Genomic DNA, 19,515 nt, shown 5'->3' on the forward strand with positions numbered 1-19,515 from the left:
TCTTAAGAATTTAATCAACTTACCGTATACCAGAAGTTATTTTAAAAATAAAATTAAAATTGGGTTAAATAAAAAATAGCATTGTTCACTACAGTAACTGATATGTACTATTAAGTTGGAATATATCTTTAGTGTTCAAAAGAAAATTAAAACCAATTGGAAAATAAAATCAAGATGCTAACTTAATTCACTAAATAGATAAATTTGAAAATAAACTAATTTCAAAAATAAGATTTCAAATAAGGATGCTTTATTTTTACACAATTTACTGTTTTTCTAAATTTTAGCAATTTTTAAACTCTAGCATCAAACATACCTTTCTCATTTTCTTCTTCCTCACCATCCTGAAATTCAAAGAATAATCAAATGTAAAACGAATTCATATAAAACTAGATTTTAGTAATAGTACAAAATCAGCCAAGTTAAAATTACTGGATAATTTAATAATATTATTTAGGGATACCTAACACTAACAAATAAATAGGCTATTCCAATCAGAACCAGAGTCCATGTAGAGAGAAATGTGGCACAAGTTGGTACATTTTAGAAAACAGGTATATCTATCAATGAGTACATCAATAACAAACTGGATTAGTTTCACTGTTCAAAACTAGTTTATATAATCCAATTCTTCCTCATATCAAAGAGCTGTCAATAAGAAGGCTGACCTGATGACATATTTTATGTCACTCAGTTCACAGGTACTCTTAGCTAAGATACACTATTCAAAATAGTACCAGAAAGTATAATCTGTAGACATTAACTTTCAAGTGCTTGGATACACAGTAATAAACCAAACAAACAAACAATACTCCCCTTTAAGTATATCAGACATTAGAAGAACAGTTACTAGGTCACTTTCAAATTATTCATTCTTTTAATGTGTTAAAAGTGAGTTCATATCAACCACTGCACTCCAGCCTGGGTGACAGAGTAAATCCCTGTCTCAAAAAAAAAAAAAAAAAAAAAAGAGTTCCTAGTTGTCACACATATACTGATGGCAAAGCCAATTTTAAGATGGTACTTGTGTGATAGGTAATTAAAACAAGTTAACCCACACATTTTTAAAACATGATTTTAATTTTAAAATATTTGACAGTTTGGCTAAAATTAAGACTAAGAATGTGCTAGCTTAAAAACAGAAGTGTCATAAAGGGAAGGGAGAAGCTTAATTTGTTCTACCAAGCAAATAATGCAAACATCACTGAAGTAATCAAACCAACATAGAACCAACATTTTCCCAAATATAAGACTATAAAGAATCAAGTAATATGCATTATAATCTCAATAACTGAAAAAATTAAAGAATCATTTTATTTTTTAGAGACGAGTCTTGCTATTGATGCTCAGGCGGTCTTGAACTCCTGGCCTCAAGCTGATTCTCCCACCTTATCCTCCCAAGTAGCTGGGATTACAGATGCAAACCACTACGCTTGGCTTAAGAAATGTTTTGATTGTTTTTTTAAAAAAAAAAAAAAAAAAAAAAAAAAAAAAAAAACAGGTTCCTTACTCTGTCGTCCAGGCTAGAGTGCAGCAGCATAATCATAGCTCACTGCAGCCTCAACCCCTGGGCTCAAGTGATCCTCCTGCCACAGCCTCCTGAGTAGCTAGGACTACAGATGTGTGCCACCAGGCCCAGCGAATTTTTTTTTTTTTAATTCTAAGTGGAGACGAGGTCTTGCTATTTTGCCCAGGCTGGTCTGGAACTCCCGGGCTCAAGCATTCCTCCTGCCTCAGCCTCCCAAAGTTCTAGGATTTACAGGTGCGAGCCACTGTGCCCTACCAAATGTTTTAATAACTTTTTTCGTTTGTTTGTTTTATTTTTTTTTTTGAGACGGAGTTTTGCTCTGTCCTCCAAGCTGGAGTGCAGTGGCATGATCTCGGCTCACTGCAACCTCCGCCTCCTGGGTTCAAGCAATTCTCCTGCCTCAGCCTCCCAAGGAGCTAGGATTACAGGCACCTGCCACCACACCCAGCTAATTTTTTATTTTTATTTTTATTTTTTGAGACAGAGTCTCCCTCTATCACCGAGGCTGGAGTGCAGTGGTGCGGTCTTGGCTCACTGCAACCTCTGCCTCCCGGGTTCAAGTGATTCTCCTGCCTCAGCCTCCCAAGTAGCTAGGACTACAGGCGTGTGTCACTACGCCCAGTTAATTTTTGTATTTTTAGTAGAGATGAGGTTTCACCATGTTAGCCACGACAGTCTCGATCTCCTGACCTCGTGATCCACCCGCCTCAGCCTCCCAAAGCGCTCGGATTACAAGCTGAGCCACCGTACACAGCCTAATTTTTGTATTTTTAGTACAGACGGGGTTTCACCATGTTGGCCAGGCTGGTCTTGAAATCCTGGCCTCAGGTGATCCGCCCACCTCAGCCTCCCAAAGTGCTGGGATTATAGGTATGAGCCAGTGTGCCTGGCCTTTAATACCTTCTGCTTAGAAAACTAAGCAGAAGTACGCTGTTTTAAAGTCAGGTGATTTGAAGCTTGTTGTGAAATTACCACATACAAAGCCTTAGAGCAATGGTTCTCAAACTTTAGCATGCATCAGAATCCCCTGGAGAGCTTGTTAATATAAAACACAGATTTTGATTCAGAAGGTCTGGAATGAGGCTTAAGAATGTGCATCTCGGGGGGAGGGGGGAGGGATAGCATTAGGAGATATACCTAATGCTAAATGACGAGTTAATGGGTGCAGCACACCAACATGGCACATGTATACATATGTAACAAACCTGCACACTGTGCACATGTACCCTAAAACTTGAAGTATAATAATAATAATAATAATAAAGATTAAAATGGAAAAAAAAAAAAGAATGTGCATCTCTAACAAGGTTCCAGGTGAAATTAATGCTGCTGGTACAGCGCGAACACTGAGCATTGCTGCCTTTACAGAGTGACAACCTTGGTGAAAAAAGATGAAAAAAATGGAAATGTATGTATAACTTTAAACAGCTTATTTATAATACAATTTTAGATTCATATAAAAGCATGCACTTCTTAAAATGTCAAATATTTTACAATGTGCTCAAAAGTACATTTGGATAATTTCTTTTTTTAAGTATTTTCTCTCTCTCTTTCTTTTTTAAACTTGTGTGTGTGTGAGAGACAGGGTCTCACTCTGTCACCCAGGCTGAAGTGCAGTGGTGTGATCTTGGCTCACTGCAACCTCTGCCTCCCAGGCTCAAGTTGATCCTCTGGCCTCAGCTTCCCGAGTAGCTGGAACCACAGGTGTATGCCACCACACCTGGCTAACTTTTTTGGTATTTTTTGGTAGAGACAGGGTTTCACCATGTTGCCCAGGCTAGTCTCGAACTCCTGAGCCCAGGCGCTCTACCTGCCTCGGCCTCCCAAAGTGCTGGGATTACAGGCATGAGCCATCATGCCCGGCCAACAATAATTTCTTTGAAATCATTTTATTAATAAATGATATTTGGACTAAGTTAAAGTGTGCCAATTAGGGAATGACTAATTATTTTACAACTAAAGTAACATGAAGGAAACTAAAAATACTAAAAAGCTCGGCCATAAGCTAAGAAGTAGAATAGTCCAGAACAAGTAAATCATCAGTTGATAGCAATGTAAATTTGATCACTATCTAAGTCCATTATACTGTGCTCTAAGAATTTCTCTTTTTTTTTTTTTTTTTTTGAGGCAGAGTCTCACTTCGTCAGCCCAGGCTGAAGTGCAGTGGCGCGATCTCAGCTTTCTGCAAACCTCCACCTCCCGGGTTCCAGGGGTTCTCATGCCTCAGCCTTCCCAGTATGCACCACCACATCCGGCTAATTTTTTTGTCTGTTTTGTTTTTCTGAGACTGAGTGTCACTCTGTCGCCCAGGCTGGAGTGCAGTGGTGCGATCTCGGCTAACTGAACCCTGCAACTCCCTGGTTCAAGCGATTCTCCTGCCTCAGCCTCCGAAGTAGCTGGGATTACAGGTGCGTACCACTACGCCCAGCTAATTTTTGTATTTTTAGTAGAGATGGGGTTTCATCTTGTTGGCCAAGATGGTCTCTATCTCCCGACCTCATGATCCGCCTGCCTCAGCCTCCCAAAGTGCTGGGATTGCGTAATAGGTGTGAGCCACCGCGCCCAGCCAATTTTTGTATTTTTAGTAGAGATGGTGTTTCACCATGTTGGCCAGGCTGGTCTTGAACTCCTGGCCTCCAGTGATCCTTTTGCCTCGGCTTCCCAAAGTGCTGAGATTACAGGCAGGAGCCATTGCACCCAGCCTGTAAGAATGTCTTAATTGTTTTACTAGAATATTACTTTTAAGCATTATGTGTCCAATTTGCAATATTTGGAAAGAAAAACACTTTAACTTGGGTGGAATGGTAGACAGAGACGGCAAGGGAAGAATGAGTTATGCTTGAATTATGGGTAAATCTTTTTCTTTCACATTCTCTTTTAGTTTGGTAATTTTTGTTGAAGGAATAAATAAACTGAGACACCTGAGCTTGTATTTAAAGCAGACTAAATTAACTTGAAGAATGCAACATGTGGCCAGGAGTGGTGGCTCATGCCTGTAATCTCAGCACTTTAGGAGGCTGAGGCAGGAGGTTCACTTGAGGCCACGAGTTTGAGACCAGCCTGGACAACCTAGTAAAACCCTGTCTCTATTTTAAAAAACTATATTTAAAACAAATAAATAAATAATTTTTTTAAAAAAGAATGCAGTTTGACTCTCCTTATCTACCTCAGATGCGAAGAGCACACCACTTCCAAGTTATTGTTTTAGAGATGCAGAACTGAAAGCTTCAAGAAAAAAACATAACATGTCCAAATTATTGGCTATTTTAAAAAGTAAAATTGTAAAAATACTATGATGTAAAAAAAAAAAAAAACTGTATTCTGTTGTAGTTCCTGTCAATTATAATGTTATTTCTAGTTGCTAAAGTAACTAGTAAGGTTTGTCTTACTTGCTGGAGAATTTTTAGGTATTTATCTTAATAATTCAGCATATCTTCTGAACGGTTTCATAATTTAAAGAGAAACTTTGTGACATATACTTAAATGCCGGTAGGGAAATGGCCTGACCCAGCTTCTAGAAAACAAAACTGATTACAATGTGGTTGGAGCACAAAAACAACTTGGGTAAAGTAGAAAAGATGAACCACATGTAAATGCCTGTTGATTTTACCGCGCAGTATGTGCAGCAAGCATAGCACTAACCATAAGTCCTAAATAAGAGTCCAAAATACTTGCAATAAGGAAACAAACCAAGAAATACAATGGGAAACTTTCCCTGTCTAAATGGTATATATGCACAGACATGATATACAACTATTTGAAAACAATTTCTCCCACTGAAAACAGATTTTTTTTTCCAAATGAGGAATATAGCAAGTAAATGTAAAACATTTATTTGTTAAATGTAAAGCATGTTTTTAAATTAACCACTCAAGTTTGTCTTGAAAAAAAATATTTCACATATGAAGATGAAGTAAATGTCTACAAAGTAAGTACTCATGTTGTTTATCTTCACAGTGGGATCTGCAATCCTTAGTCAAATGCTAAAAGACATAAAGCTCCTTTACTTTCATTTCATCCTAGGAGCAGCAATGACTACTAAGAGACAAAGACAAGCCTAGGACTTATTTTTCAGTGAACCAAGTATTCACTACATATCCAATTCTACTACTCCCCGTAGGTTATCTTATGATATATGTACATGTATAGGCTAAGCAAGAAGACCTCCTTTCCCCTGGCTTGAAATGTAAACACTGTATTCAGACTGACATTTAAAACAAACTTTCAAAATAACTTTTAAACCACTACTTACCGATCGGGGAATATGCTAAACATCACACGGGAAATACAAAATGCTTGGCACATAAGTACTCAAAAATACTTGTTGAATGAATTTACTAAATAAATGTAGTGTAAGACTGCTGTTTTTAGCTGGAAAGACTGAACTAACTGCTTGATTTTCATGTATCTGAAGCACTTAACTTTGGTACTATGTTAAGTACGACAGAACTCAGAAAACATTTGCTAGTGTGGAGTTATTTAGTGAAAAGAATATCAGACTAGGCATTATGACACCTAGGTATTTGTCGTTATCACTGAAATAGTTTTACTCTGTGATATGTCATCTATCTAGATGAATTTACCTATAAAATGGAGTTCACATGTGAACCATATAAGATATATCAAGGATTGAGTAAGGTAATGGATATAAAAAGCTCTCTGTGAATAGTGAAGCACTACATAAAAGAGAGAGATGAAAGAAAGCTATGTGGAGGAGATAAGAGGTGAATCTGGCTGTGAGAGGTATACAGATTTTTATATGACAAAAAGTAAGATTTTTCAGGTTAGTGAAACATTAGGGGCAAAGGCAAATTGAAAAAGGAATACACATGATGTTATAGACTGAGGAGGTTCTTGAAACTAGAGGAAATTTTTAAGAATAAAAGCATATTAAAGCCAGGCATGATGGCTCACACCTGTAATCCAAACACTTTGGGAGGCCGAGATGGGTGGATTGCTTGGGCTCAGGAGACCAGACTGGGCAACAAGGCAAACCCCCGTCTCTACAAAAAATACAAAAGTCAGACGGGTATGGTGGCGCACACCTGTAGTCCCAGCTACCAGGGAGACTGAGGTGCGGTGATCACTTGAGCCCGGGAAGTCAAGGCTGCAGTGAGGGGAGATCGCGTCACCGCACTCCAGCCTGGATGACAGAGTGAGACCAGGTCTCAAAAAAAAAAAAAAAAAAAAAGCATTAGCAAATAAGATTTTAGAGAAAAAGCTCCAGAAATTTCTCAAGTAAGCAGTATGTTCAAGCTAGTAAAACAACACTACAAATGACTACTAATTGCACATATACTACATCAGAATCTATGATTAATCCCTATATCAACTAAGAATTATAATATTCATTTTATAGACATAGAAATTGACTAACAGAGAACCTGCCACAATCACAATATTGTAATTAACTAATAGAAGTAGAATCTGAACCAAAGTCTACCTACTATAACTTCCTAGAGGCTAATGCCTGAAGATTTCAGCTTCTAGTCAAACCCTGAGGACTGGCTCTTGAAATAGACATATCCTTATATAAACATGCTGCATATATGTGTGTGTGCGTGTACATATACATAATTTCTTTCTTTCTTTTTTTTTTTTTTTTAAGACAGAGTCTTGCTCTGTTGCCCATGATGGAGTGCAGTGGCACAATCACGGCTTACTGCAGCCTCAACCTCCTGGACTCAAGCAATCCTCCCACCTCAGTCTACCTCCCGAGTAGCTAGGACCACAGGTGTGCACCACCACACCAAGCTAACTTTTGTATTTTTTGTAGAGACGGGGGTTTGCCTTGTTGCCCAGACTGGTCTCAAACTCTTGAGCTCAAGTGATCAGCCTGCCTCAGCCTCCCAAAGTCTGGGATTACAGGCATGAGCCACTGCATCCAGCCAGATTAAATTTTCTAATTTTTTTTGAGATAGGGTCTTGCTCTATTGCCCAGGTTGGAGTACAGTGGCGTGATCTTGGCTCACTGCAGCCTTGACCTCCTGGGGTCAAGTGATCTTCCAGCCTCAGCCTCCTGAGTAGCTGGGACTACAGGCACGGACCACCACACCCAGCTATTTTTAATTTTTTTTTTTTATAGAGACAGGGTCTTACTATGTTGCCCAGGCTGGTCTCAAACTCCTGGCCTTAAGCAATCCTTCCATCTCAACCTTCCAAGGTGCTGTGATTACAGGCATGAGCCAGCACACCCAGCCCAGACTAAACTTTCAAAAGCAATACCTAAATACTGAAAATAAATGAAACAAATCAACCTAGATATGTATCAGTGGGTGATACAACCATACAGAATGGAAAGAACTTAAAACACAGTGATTTGTTCATCCCCAGAGGGAAACATCCTTGCAAAAAATATGTCTTAAAAAAAATCTTAAATTACTTTCAGTAACTACATTGGTGGTAGTGCTGGTATAATCATTCTAAAGTTGTTGTATGTGTACCGTGAGATAAAGGAAATGGTTATCTTGGAAGTACCATATGAATTGAAGGTCTATTTTATCTTAAAAGTAAAAATAAGCAAAAACAAAGAAAACAACTCCAACATTTTCTCTAGCATTGTACATGAAAAGACCTAGAAACAATGAACAACTCAGTAGTAGCGAACACCTCCACCATCTAGATTGTTGTCTTGAAATACCATTTACCACTATAAAGAAGAAATGCCTAATTATAGGTCTAAAGCAGGAAATGGCACATCTTTATATACCAGCAAGCAAGGAATCAATCAAAGTCTACTAGGATCATGTTGAGAGGACTCAAGAGCCAACTTGATGAGGCTCTCACTATATGGAACAATTTAAGCATTGAGGATATTAACTGCGATGGACCAAAATACATTACATATATTCAAATCCATGAGTTCAAAATGAATCTAAAGGGGAAAAAAGGAAAATTAAGAACTAACTGGCCACTGTCAGAGATGCCAGTGAACCTGCTCAATATTCTGAAAATCGGTAAACAAAAAGGAAAGAATCAAACATATATCCTGGCTTCCCTGTGTAAATGATACCACTGGGTAACCAAATAGTAAATAAGGGAAAGTTTCTCTTTCTAGAAACATTCCAACCAATAAAAAAGAATGATAGAATGAGAATAGCATCCTTTTGCAACCCCTAATTGGGTATGAATCATCAATGACTGGTACCATCACAAAAAGACAACCAGATATTATGTGCATCCAAATAGAAGAATACAGTACTACCCCTATGAGGTGGCTGTGTGTGTGTGCTGGGGTGGGGTGTTAACGCTGAATCTGAGAGCAAGCCTCTAGATGCTACAACCAACTTAACAATTTACAAAAAATACAATAAACAAAGGAATATGTTGAACACCACCACAGGAATGTAATCAGCAAAATCCGGGCCTTGGAAGCTCTACAGCAGCAATGGCAAACTGCATGAGATGCCTGTTCCTGCCAACCCTTGCTCTATGGGATAAGCAAGTTGCTTTTTTCAACAAATAAAATAGTAAAACATTTCAATCAATCACAACATACAGATCTTACTGGTATCTGGATTTAAACAAGACATAATGAAGAAAATAAACCTATAGAAAATTGAACATTTGAATCCTAACTGTATATTTCATAATATTAAAATTGTTATTTTAGGAGTGCTAATATAAAAAATAAGAGTTCTCTTTTAGAGATACATACTGAAAATTTTCAAGGGAAATATGTTTGGATTTGTTTCAAAATAATGCAAAAGGGAGAAAGTAAACAGAGGCATAGGGGAAAATAAGACTGGCCATTAATTGAAAACAGCTGAAGCCAGGTGATTGTTACACTATGCAGTATCCCTGAATGCACATAGTAATATACTCAGTAAGCATGTTTAGAAGCATTAGATCATAATGGAACCTAGATACATTTATGTTTCTAGATGTTCCACTAGACATTATTTAGAAAGAGGAAAAAGATCATTTTAAAGAAAACTTCTCTAAAAATGTAACCTCATCTTTTGATACAATATGGCAAAATCTTGCTCCCTGATAAGAAATACATAACCGTTCTTCCTTCAGATATATTTCTGTTTGTAATGAAGTTTATTATTTAAGTGGGGATCCTTAGATATGATGCCTTCATACAACTCACAAAGTGCAAAACTATAGGAGTAGTCCTTGACAGTAGCTAATATCTAGCTGCCAAATAATATAAAGACCTCAACTTCTCCTTTTTGCAAATCAGTAATCTAGAAAAGGTACTCTCTCAATTTGAGGGTTAGTTTTCCTCATAGATTCTTTTTTTTTTTTTTTTTTTCAAGATAAGTCTCGGTCTGTTGCCCAGGCTGGAGTGCAGTGGCACAATCTTGGCTCACTGCAACCTCCACCTCCCAGATTCAAGCCATTCTCCTGCCTCAGCCTCCTAAGTAGCTGGGACTACAGGTGTCCAACACCAGGCCTGGCTAATTTTTTGTATTTTTAGTAGAGACCAGGTTTCACCATATTGGCTAGGCTGGTCTCCAACTCCTGACCTTGTGATCCGCCCGCCTCAGCCTCCCAAAGTGCTGGGATGACAGGTGTGAGCCACCGTGCCTGGCCACTCATAGATTCTTTATCACTAGGAAATCAATGTACTTAGGGACAGGCCTACAGACTTTCACCATTCTAATATTTCCTTCCTGAATATTCCAAATGATCAGCAACATTCCTCTCAGAAATGCAATTTTTCTCCAAAATACAACTTCTCCTCCACTGCGACAGAGAGGCAATATATAGCCTCAGAAGCATTTGTGGCTCACTAGCATTTCAAAGGCAAGAGTGTTGCAGAAAAGAAAGCATGCCGAGACAATCAACTAAGTAGTCCACAAACACAAGCCCAAGTACTCTTCTAGGAAATACTACCCAGAGGAAGTAACTGACCTGATCACTATTTTTTCTGAATCTAGTAAACAAAGGAACCCATATCTCTATTTGAAAGTACACCATTTAAAGAGGACACAATCCTCTCCTACTTGGATAACTGTGCTAATTCTAGAGCTAATACATGCCGATGGGCGCTGACTCCCTTCACGGGGGATGCATGCATTTATCAGATGAAAACCAACTCAGATCAAAACCACCAAACCCTCTCTGGTTTTTGTACGATTAAAAATAAAAATAAAAAATTAAGGACACAAAAACAAAGGGTTCTTTAGTCACAGATATGAGAAAAAGGCAAAGGATAATTTTTATGTAGAAATTGATCTATAGATGTCTGCTTATAGCATCTGTAAGTCACTTTAAAATGTACACTATGTGTATCACGTATAGCAGCAACACGTTGTTACACATTGAAGTGCAGTCATTTTCAATACACACACGCCCCAAGTAAATTTCTAGAAATTTGTAATCATTTTTAGACTATGCCTGTTGTAGGAGTGTTACATTAACAAAATTTTAAATAAAGCTTTGAAAAGGATATTAGTACTTTTAAATGACTTATTTTATATCAAGTGACAAAAAAAAAATCAAGAAGAATGTAGACTTCTCAAAAGACTAGTAACCAGTTAGGTTTTACAGAAAGGATGGACTTTTTTCTAACATTCTCGAAATGACAGGAAACTCATAATAACTCCAATTATTTTTCTGGCAATAAAAATTTCAGCTGCCAATAGTTTTTTTTTTTTTTTTTTTTTGAGACAGAGTCTCACTGGGTCGCCCAGGCTGGAGTGCAGTGGTGCAATCTCGGCTCACTGCAAGCTCCACCTCCCGGGTTCACGCCATTCTCCTGCCTCAGCCTCCTGAGTAGCTGGGACTACAGCTGCCTGCCACCACGCCTGGCTAATTTTTTGTATTTTTAGTAGAGACAGGTTTCACTGTGTTAGCCAGGATGGTCTTGATCTCCTGACCTCGTGAACTGCCCGCCTCGGCCTCCCAAAGTGCTGGGATTACAGGCATGAGCCACCGCGCCCAACCTTGCCAATAGTTTTAAGTACTTTGCGTACGTCACGTAAATAACTCAGTATTAAATTTAAGACAGTTATATGAATTAAAGAATTATGAAGTCAAAATAAGATTCCTTTTCCAAGCCCTTCCACCCACAATATCGAATTCATAGGACTAAATGTAAACTTACTTGGGCTGTTAGAAAGGTATCATCTTCACCTTCTTGAGCTTCAATTTCCTAAGTAAAAGGGTATACAATAGCTTTGCTTTATAAAATATCTGGGTAACATGAGAATGCTTTTATGCCTATACCTGATTATCATTTGCCTTGTGTTCTGTATAATATCTGCGATACCATGGGTACTAAATCAATGCTTAATATTCAGACTATATTTTTTATGCCAAAAAAATTAACCATGTCGCTAGAGAATTAGAAATATTTCTCTTGAGCCCCTCATTTATTAGGGTAGGTAGAAGGGAAGTGTTTTAAGCATGAATACTAACAGTACTGACTCCTTAACCCACTGACTTTCTTAAAATGTACTAACATACTTCAAAGCAGGACAAATGGTCTGTTTCAAAGAAAATATTTGAAATATTATCTGCTTTAAAATTAAACTTTCATAAGTAATTCCCCACCCTTGATATAACCAAAGAAATGTAAATTAAAGTAACCTTTTATACTTGCTAAGGTAGCAGAAAGGGGAAAAAACCCTACCACCAAGTAATGTTGGCAATGCCAGAATGAAATTGGTATTCATCGTGGAGTAGGAAAAAAGCCTTAAAACTTAAAATGTCCAAAATTAAAGAAGTATCTATTAGATATGTAGAAAGCAGTCTAATAAATTATGGGGCAATTATGAAATTATATGTCATGTGAAAATACAGAATAAATAGCAACTTACTCTATAACAACTATGTATAAATATATATTATATGAAATAAGCAAAAATTTAAAAGGTTGCCTGAGGTGGTAGGATTTTAGATGACTTATAAGTAGCTTTAGTAACACATCTTTTAAAAATTCTGAGACTTCCAAATTGAACTAGAAAAAAATAATTTTTATTATTTAAAACTTAATTTATCTGTGTCATGTTTTAAAAAAAACTGGCTAAAGACCTGACTTTCGATGTCCTCTTTTTCTATATCTTCTATTCCTTCTGCCTCTATTAATTCATGAGCTCTCTTGTTTTCTTCTGCAGAGAGTAACTCCTTGGAATGCACATTTTCTTCTTCATTTTCACCAAATTCTTCAGAGTCCTTTAGTTCATCATTTCCATCTTGCTCATGTGCCTCTTGATTCTCCAATTCACAGTCCTTTTAATGGTAAGAAAATTTGGTACAACTAGAGGCAAAGTAGCGTAGGCTATCCACCAAACGTTTTTGGTAATTTATACCTTTAAATGTGTCAAATTTGATCATATTTTAGTATTCCCAAAGTTCATTCATTTTTACCTTATATATTTACTGTGTCTTTAAAAATAGGTCTAATACCAAGATCATCAAACACGAATCTGAGTTTTCAAATTTCTCACACTGAAATGCACACTAATCAAATTACTGCTAGAGATGCTCTAAATTCCAGTTATTTAATATTTACCAAGCCAGCTTCTAGAAGCTGTCCAAAAAATACGGCTTCATTTCTCCATGTGCCATACGTTGATTGAACTTCAAAGACTTCGGAAGTCTTACACATTAAAACAAAGTTTATTTCTAATAATAAAGAACTCCCAACTGCTGCATCAATGTCTGTTCTTGAAAAATATGCAAATAACTAATTGAAATATATTTGTTTTGAAATCTACCACTGTGCCAAATGTCAATTAGGAAGGGGAACATAGGTTGGGATTGGATCTGTTTGTCCTTCAAAGTTTATGGATATATGGTACTTCAGTGAAAACAAAATCAGCAATCTGCTTATTTTCCTCTGATTAAGTGAAGAGAAAAGGTGTGAAAGCAATAAACATTCCTTCCTTTTTTCCTGTTCTTATGGTAAATCCAGCAGATTTAAGAAAAGGTTTCTGGGTTAAAAGGTGAAAGAGGCAGAGGCATGACTACTAATCATTCAAAGCTTAACTGCAGTGAGGAAACAGAAATTTCTATCGAGAGGTGCGCATAGAGAATATGATTGTTTCGGAATGTGGAGTCCTTGGGGAGCAAGGGATCTCGTTTGACCAAACGTAGTACAGTATGAGTAGGGGAGCGTGAGGGGTTGAAAGTGGAGTACATGGTTGTATTATGGCAGAAGAACAGGTGCCAGAAAGATCAAGGGAAGTTACCAAGGAAACTTCACCTATTCTAAGGTGCCAACTTTGACCAATCTCCTCACTTATTTACAGAAGCAATTTCTATACTATTCTGGTATTTAGGCAATAGGTGATATTTACCGACCATTACTGTATAAATTCCAAAATTATCAACTGTGGGAGATGAGAAAAATATATTCACTTAAATTCTATCAAATATATCACATATGTTGATACTTCCAAAAATAAACTGAAGATATCTTTAAACAGAATTTTTTAAAAAGCTCCTAGGACTGGGCGTGGTGGCTCATGCCTGTAATCCCAGCATTTTAGGAGGCCAACGGGCGGATCATGAGGTCAGGAGTTCGAGGCCAGCCTGGCCAACATGGTGAAACCCCATTCTACTAAAATACAAAAATTAGCCGGGCCTGGTACCGTATGCCTGTAATCCCAGCAACTTGGGAGGCTGAGGCAGGAGACTCTCTCGAACCCGAGAGGTGGAGGTTGCAGTGAGCCGAGATTGCACCACTGCACTCCAGCCTGGGCAACAGGGTGAGACTCCATCTCAAAAAAACAAAAACAAAAACAAAAAAAAAGTTCCCTTGTTCTTCCAGACATTATGACCAGGTTTATTTAATAATAACACAAAAGCATCCTTTGTGGCACATATAAGAGACAGTACTATTGTTCTTTTAAATAGAGGTATATATCTCCTTAGGACAGTTCAAATGACTGTAATATTTTTATAAACTGAAGAGCTGAAAGAAACAAATTTGAAAAGTAAAAGATTTTTTACTGAGTCACAATGTTTTTACAGCTTATGGATAATCTTTGCTTAATCATACACTTACTGGTGAAGACAACTGGAGAAAATAGGAACAAAGGAACAAACCTGATGGAAGATATATAATAAGAGTAACAGAATACGAAAACTTAAAGGCTCAAACACAAGCTGATTACAGGCATGCAATCATCAATTTTAATGGATCCCTGGGCAAACAGTTCCTAAAATTATCTGATTTCAGGGCTAACTCCTCGACAAAACATCTTTTGGGGGTGGGGTTGTGTGTGTGTGTGTGCAGTGTGGAGACTGAAGAGAGCTAGGAGGCAGGAGAGATGGGTGGGTAAATGAACATGAGCTGACTCTATGGTAAAACACAAACATCAAAAGACATGATGACAATATGGACGAGTTTTACCCAGAAAACAATATATGGTATGGGGGCATAAATGTATATAATTCAAGAGGAACTATACTCATGAAATAATTCCTGCAAATACCACAATACTTAAGACCTAATAAGCAGTAGATCACTTTTCATTAACATAAAAAAAAACAAATTAAAAAACCCTAACTACAATTAAAAATAGCTTGTTCTATAGCTGTAGTATATAGAACTTCCACAACCCCAATTAAAATTACATCCATAATTTTTCTGGCCAGCCAGTTTTGAAATACACTCATTTTTGGCCCCAAAAGGCCTAGCTTATTTATCTTTAAAGGGCAAAATAAATTTCTTAATTTGATATCTCTCTCTTTTTTTTTTTTTTTTTTGAGACGGAGTCTTGCTGTTACCCAGACTGGAATGCATTGCCACGATTTCGGCTCACTGCACCCTCCACCTCCTGGGTTCAAGCGATTCTCCTGCCTCAGCCACTCAAGTAGTTGGGATTACAGGCATGTGCCACCACACCTGGCTAATTTTTGTATTTTTAGTAGAGATGGGGTTTTACTATGTTGGCCAGGCTGGTCTCAAACTCCCGACCTCAAGTGATCCGCCTGCCTAGACCTCCCAAAGTGCTGGGATTATAGGCGTGAGCCATGGCGTCTGGCCCTTAATTTGATCTTTACCAAGTAGTAACACATCCGCAATTTTCTCTGTGTATTTTAAGGTCTACATTAATCTAAGTTCTGTATATTATATACAAAAGCTAAATGCAATGGCAGATAACAAATAAATTACCAATATCCTTCCCTGTGATACCTCGTCCAGGAACTAACATATATATCAATTGTCTTGTAGCTATTCCCCTGGCCAGCTTTCTACCTAAAGGCCTGGACAGATTATTATTTTTAGCTTTTGTATCTCATTTAACTAAAGAAAAAGTTATTTACTATATTTCTCAATTATGAGAGTTAACGAGATTGACAATATTAAACATTGTCAATATTACATAGGTCTTTATCTTTAACCTACATACTTCAGTGACCATTGTTCAATAAAAAGCACAAAATTCATGATGCAAAATACTTGGCTTAAAATAAGCATCTTAACCTGAGTAATTAACACTTTACCTTGATAAAAGCATCATCTTCCACAGAAGCATCTCCACTCAACTCATCTGCTTCATGTTTTTTACCTGCGAAAGAAGGAAAATGGGCTAACAACCGATATTTTATTACTTTAAGAACAAAAAATATTCAGAGTTTACCCTGCAATAGCACTCTTCACTCCCAAACTGTCTGACAAAGCTAACGTCAACTGCTTCTAAACCACCTGGTCAGAGCTGTCCCAAACAAAAAAAGCTTTCCTATGTCATGCTCTTTCACTGAAACACACTGTGCACATAAACCTACATATGAACCCATCAGCTTAACTGACTTGACATATATGGTGCATTTTTCTTTACATCAGCTGAATTTTCTATCCTCAATTATCTGAGAAGTTGTGATACCTTTCAATGGCATTCTACTAACTATATATATATGGACACCTGATAGCTAAGTACAAGATCTGTATCTCCCACAAAGCCTTTCCTATGTTCTTCTCTTCAACAAGCATTCTCTGAAATAAAAATCCTCACACTTTAATCTTCATCTTACAATCCATCAGGTGGTTGATTACATATTGCCTTGTACTCTGTCTCTAGTACACCTCGCCTCTTCGTAGAGAAGAAATTCCTTAAATACAGTGACTACTTTTATGCTAATTATTTATTTCACCAAAAGCCTAAATATAAAGAGTGCTGCCCACTTAACATAATAACTGATTTAAGGCATGCAGAAATTACTGCAGAGTGAAAACTGTTAATAGCTTTCCGACAAACTACAGACCTTCTTTGCCCATCTTCAAAACTTTAAAAACTGGTAGTTAGAATTTTTTTTTTAAGAATATTTATTCTTGAGACAGAGTCTCACTCTGTCGCCCAGGCTGGAGTGCAGTGGTGCAATCTCGGCTCACTGTAACTTCCCCTCCTGGGTTCAAGAGATTCTCCTACCTCAGCCTCCCAAGTAGCTAGAATTACAGGCACGAGGCACCATGCCTGGCTAATTTTTGTATTTTTAGTAGAGACAGATGGAGTTTCACCACGTTGGCCAGGCTGGTTTCGATCTCCTGACCTCAAGTGATCTGCCCACCTCAGCCTCCCAAAGTGCTAGGATTATAGGCATTGAGCCATTGCGCCCGGCTGGTAGTTGGAACTTTAAAATCGTTTTCCACATTAAAAAAAAAAAAAAAGTTTTCCACAGAGGCAATGCTAAAAGTTTATTATGTTTTCAGGCTAGTCCACAAAATCCTACTTAAAAATCCTTAATGTACTAGAAATGCCATAAAAAAAGTCATCTGCTGGAAGTTTACTATTAAAACAAAATTTTTTTTTCATTTCTTTTGAAACATGCATGGATGTTCTTTCCCAAGGCCAATGAATGAACTTTTTTCCCTTTGCCTATAACCGGCACAGACAGTGCTACTACCTAGTTCAAGCTTCAGTAATCAGGGTAGAGGTTTAGCTGTTGCAATAAATATTATAAAAGTTAGTATACCTGCATTTCCCTAGTCTCCTCGGTAGCTCCTATCTGTCATTACTCCCAATTCTAAGTCATTTCCGCAAATGAGTGATAAAAGGGGAAATGATATGCTAGTCCTTCCAAGTATGCAAAAAACAAGATTAGGAGCGGGGATTTTTCTTTTACTCAATTAGTAGCTGAAGGCTTGTGAGAATCAAATAAGAAATGAAGTGTGGCGCTTGGTGTTGTGCTAGTTTCCTATTTACAATGTTGACGTTTGCATTTTGAGGAAAACATAACTTTTTGGTTTAACTTTTTGGTTTACTTTGCATATAAATTACTTTGCATATAATTTTACAATTACTGTCATTCTCTTTATCACTAAACTTAATTTGTACACGAGAATTTCACATAACAACAAGTCTATCTGATTATGTTGCCCTAAAGTCTAAAATTAGAAGTTACTAAAAGGGCAATCACTAAGAAAGAAAAAAAATTAAAGATGTTCTTTTCCTGAAAAAGAAAACTACTAATTTTTTTTTTTTTTTTTCTGAGAGAGTCTTGCTCTGTCGCCCAGGCTGGAATGCAGAGGCAACCTCTGCCTCCCGAGTTCAAGCGATTCTCCTGCCTCAGCCTCCCGAGTAGATGGGACTACAGGCGCGTGCTACCACACCTGGCTAATGTTTTGTATTTTTAGTAGAGATAGGGTTTCACCGTGTTAGCCAGGATGGTCTCGATCTCCTGACCTTAGGTGATCCACCCACCTCGGCCTCCCAAAGTGCTGGGATAACAGGCGTGAGCCACCATGCCCAGATAATTACATTCTTCTATTACATTTAGAGAAGGTTCCATAATACAAAAACCTTAAAGAGGCTACTTTTTGGGAGAAAAACGCTTTTTTAAAATATCAAATCTTGCTGGAAGCGGTGGCTAATGCCCGTAATCCCAGCACTTTGGGAGGCTGGGGGTGGGAGAATCGCTTCAGCCCATGAGATGAGACCAGCCCAGGCAACACCAGCTTTTGAAGAGATCCCTATCTCTTCAAAAAAATTTTTTTAAACACAGCTGGGTGTGGCGGTGTATGCCGGTAGTCCCAGCTATTCAGGAGGCTGAGGTGGGAGGACTGCTTGAACCCAGGAGGTGGGAGAATTGCTTGAACCCAGGAGGGCAAGGCTGCAGTGAGCTGTAATTATACCAACCACTGCACTCCAGCCTGGACAACAGAGCGAGACCCTATTTCAGAAGCAAAATAAACCAAAACATCAAATCCTCTCCCATACACACTCACCACCAAATAGCCTATAGAGCAGAACTTTTGGGGGAACTCCTTTAGATCATTTACAAATGCTATTTATTCCTTATAATCACAAACTGCCTTACAATTTGCAAAGCACTTAAAAAAAATTTCAGTTGATTTGTCCAAGCACCCTATGACGGTACATGGGTCCATTATCACAATTTTACAAAAGAAAAAATGAGCCTGAGAGGTTAAATACCTTGCCTAAAACTTGAAAATGGTGCGGTCAGAACTAAAGCCAGGATTTTGTGACCAATCTTGAATTCCTGCCACTATATCTTATTATGACCTGTATAAAACACATTACTCTAATAAGGAGTGGTGAATTAATTCAACTTAATTATCTTTGAGGCCGGGCGCAGTGGCTCATGCCTGTAAACCCAGCACTTTGGGAGGCCAAGGAGGGCAGATCGCTTGAAGCCCGGGGTTCGAGAGCAGCCTGGCCAACTAGCAAAACCCCACCTCTACTAAAAAATACAAAAAAGTAGCTGGGCATGGTGGTGCACGCCTGTAATCCCAGCTACTCAGGAGGCTGAGGCACTGGGTTCAATCACTTGAATTGGGGAAGTGGAGGTTGCAGTAAGCTGAGATCGCCCCACTGCACTCACGCCTGAGAGACAGAGCGACACTCTGTCTTCAAAGTAAAATAAATAAATAAGGCTGGGCACAGCGGCTCATGCCTGTAATCCCAGCACTTTGGGAGGCCAAGGTAGGTGGATCACCTGAGGTTAGGAGTTTGAGACCAGCCTGGCCAACATCGTGAAACCCCATCTCTACTAAAAATATAAAATTAGCCGGGCATGGTGGCACATGCCTATAATCCCAGCTAATTGGGAGGCTGAGGCAGGAG

General features: G+C 38.1%; 1 protein-coding gene across 7 annotated transcripts in view; it reads right to left on the minus strand.

Annotated features, from left to right (window-relative positions):
• LOC116463526 (SAFB-like transcription modulator) overlaps positions 1-19,515 on the minus strand; it is a 54,072-nt gene that overhangs the window by 21,612 nt on the left and 12,945 nt on the right. For 4 of the 7 annotated variants that reach the window (XM_032146656.2, XM_032146655.2, XM_032146657.2 and 1 more), the window contains exons 3-6: positions 15,938-16,002; positions 12,515-12,712; positions 11,586-11,633; positions 317-344 (exon numbers count right to left, since the gene is read on the minus strand). In XM_032146656.2, the coding sequence (XP_032002547.1) occupies positions 317-344; positions 11,586-11,633; positions 12,515-12,712; positions 15,938-16,002 (339 nt within the window). The remainder of the gene's footprint in view (positions 1-316; positions 345-11,585; positions 11,634-12,514; positions 12,713-15,937; positions 16,003-19,515) is intronic. The other 3 variants (XM_032146659.2, XM_032146658.2, XM_058434701.1) reach the window with 2 other exon arrangements.

This window comes from Hylobates moloch, unplaced genomic scaffold (genome assembly GCF_009828535.3).
Source record: "Hylobates moloch isolate HMO894 unplaced genomic scaffold, HMol_V3 SCAFFOLD_40, whole genome shotgun sequence".
Lineage (NCBI taxonomy): Eukaryota > Metazoa > Chordata > Mammalia > Primates > Hylobatidae > Hylobates > Hylobates moloch.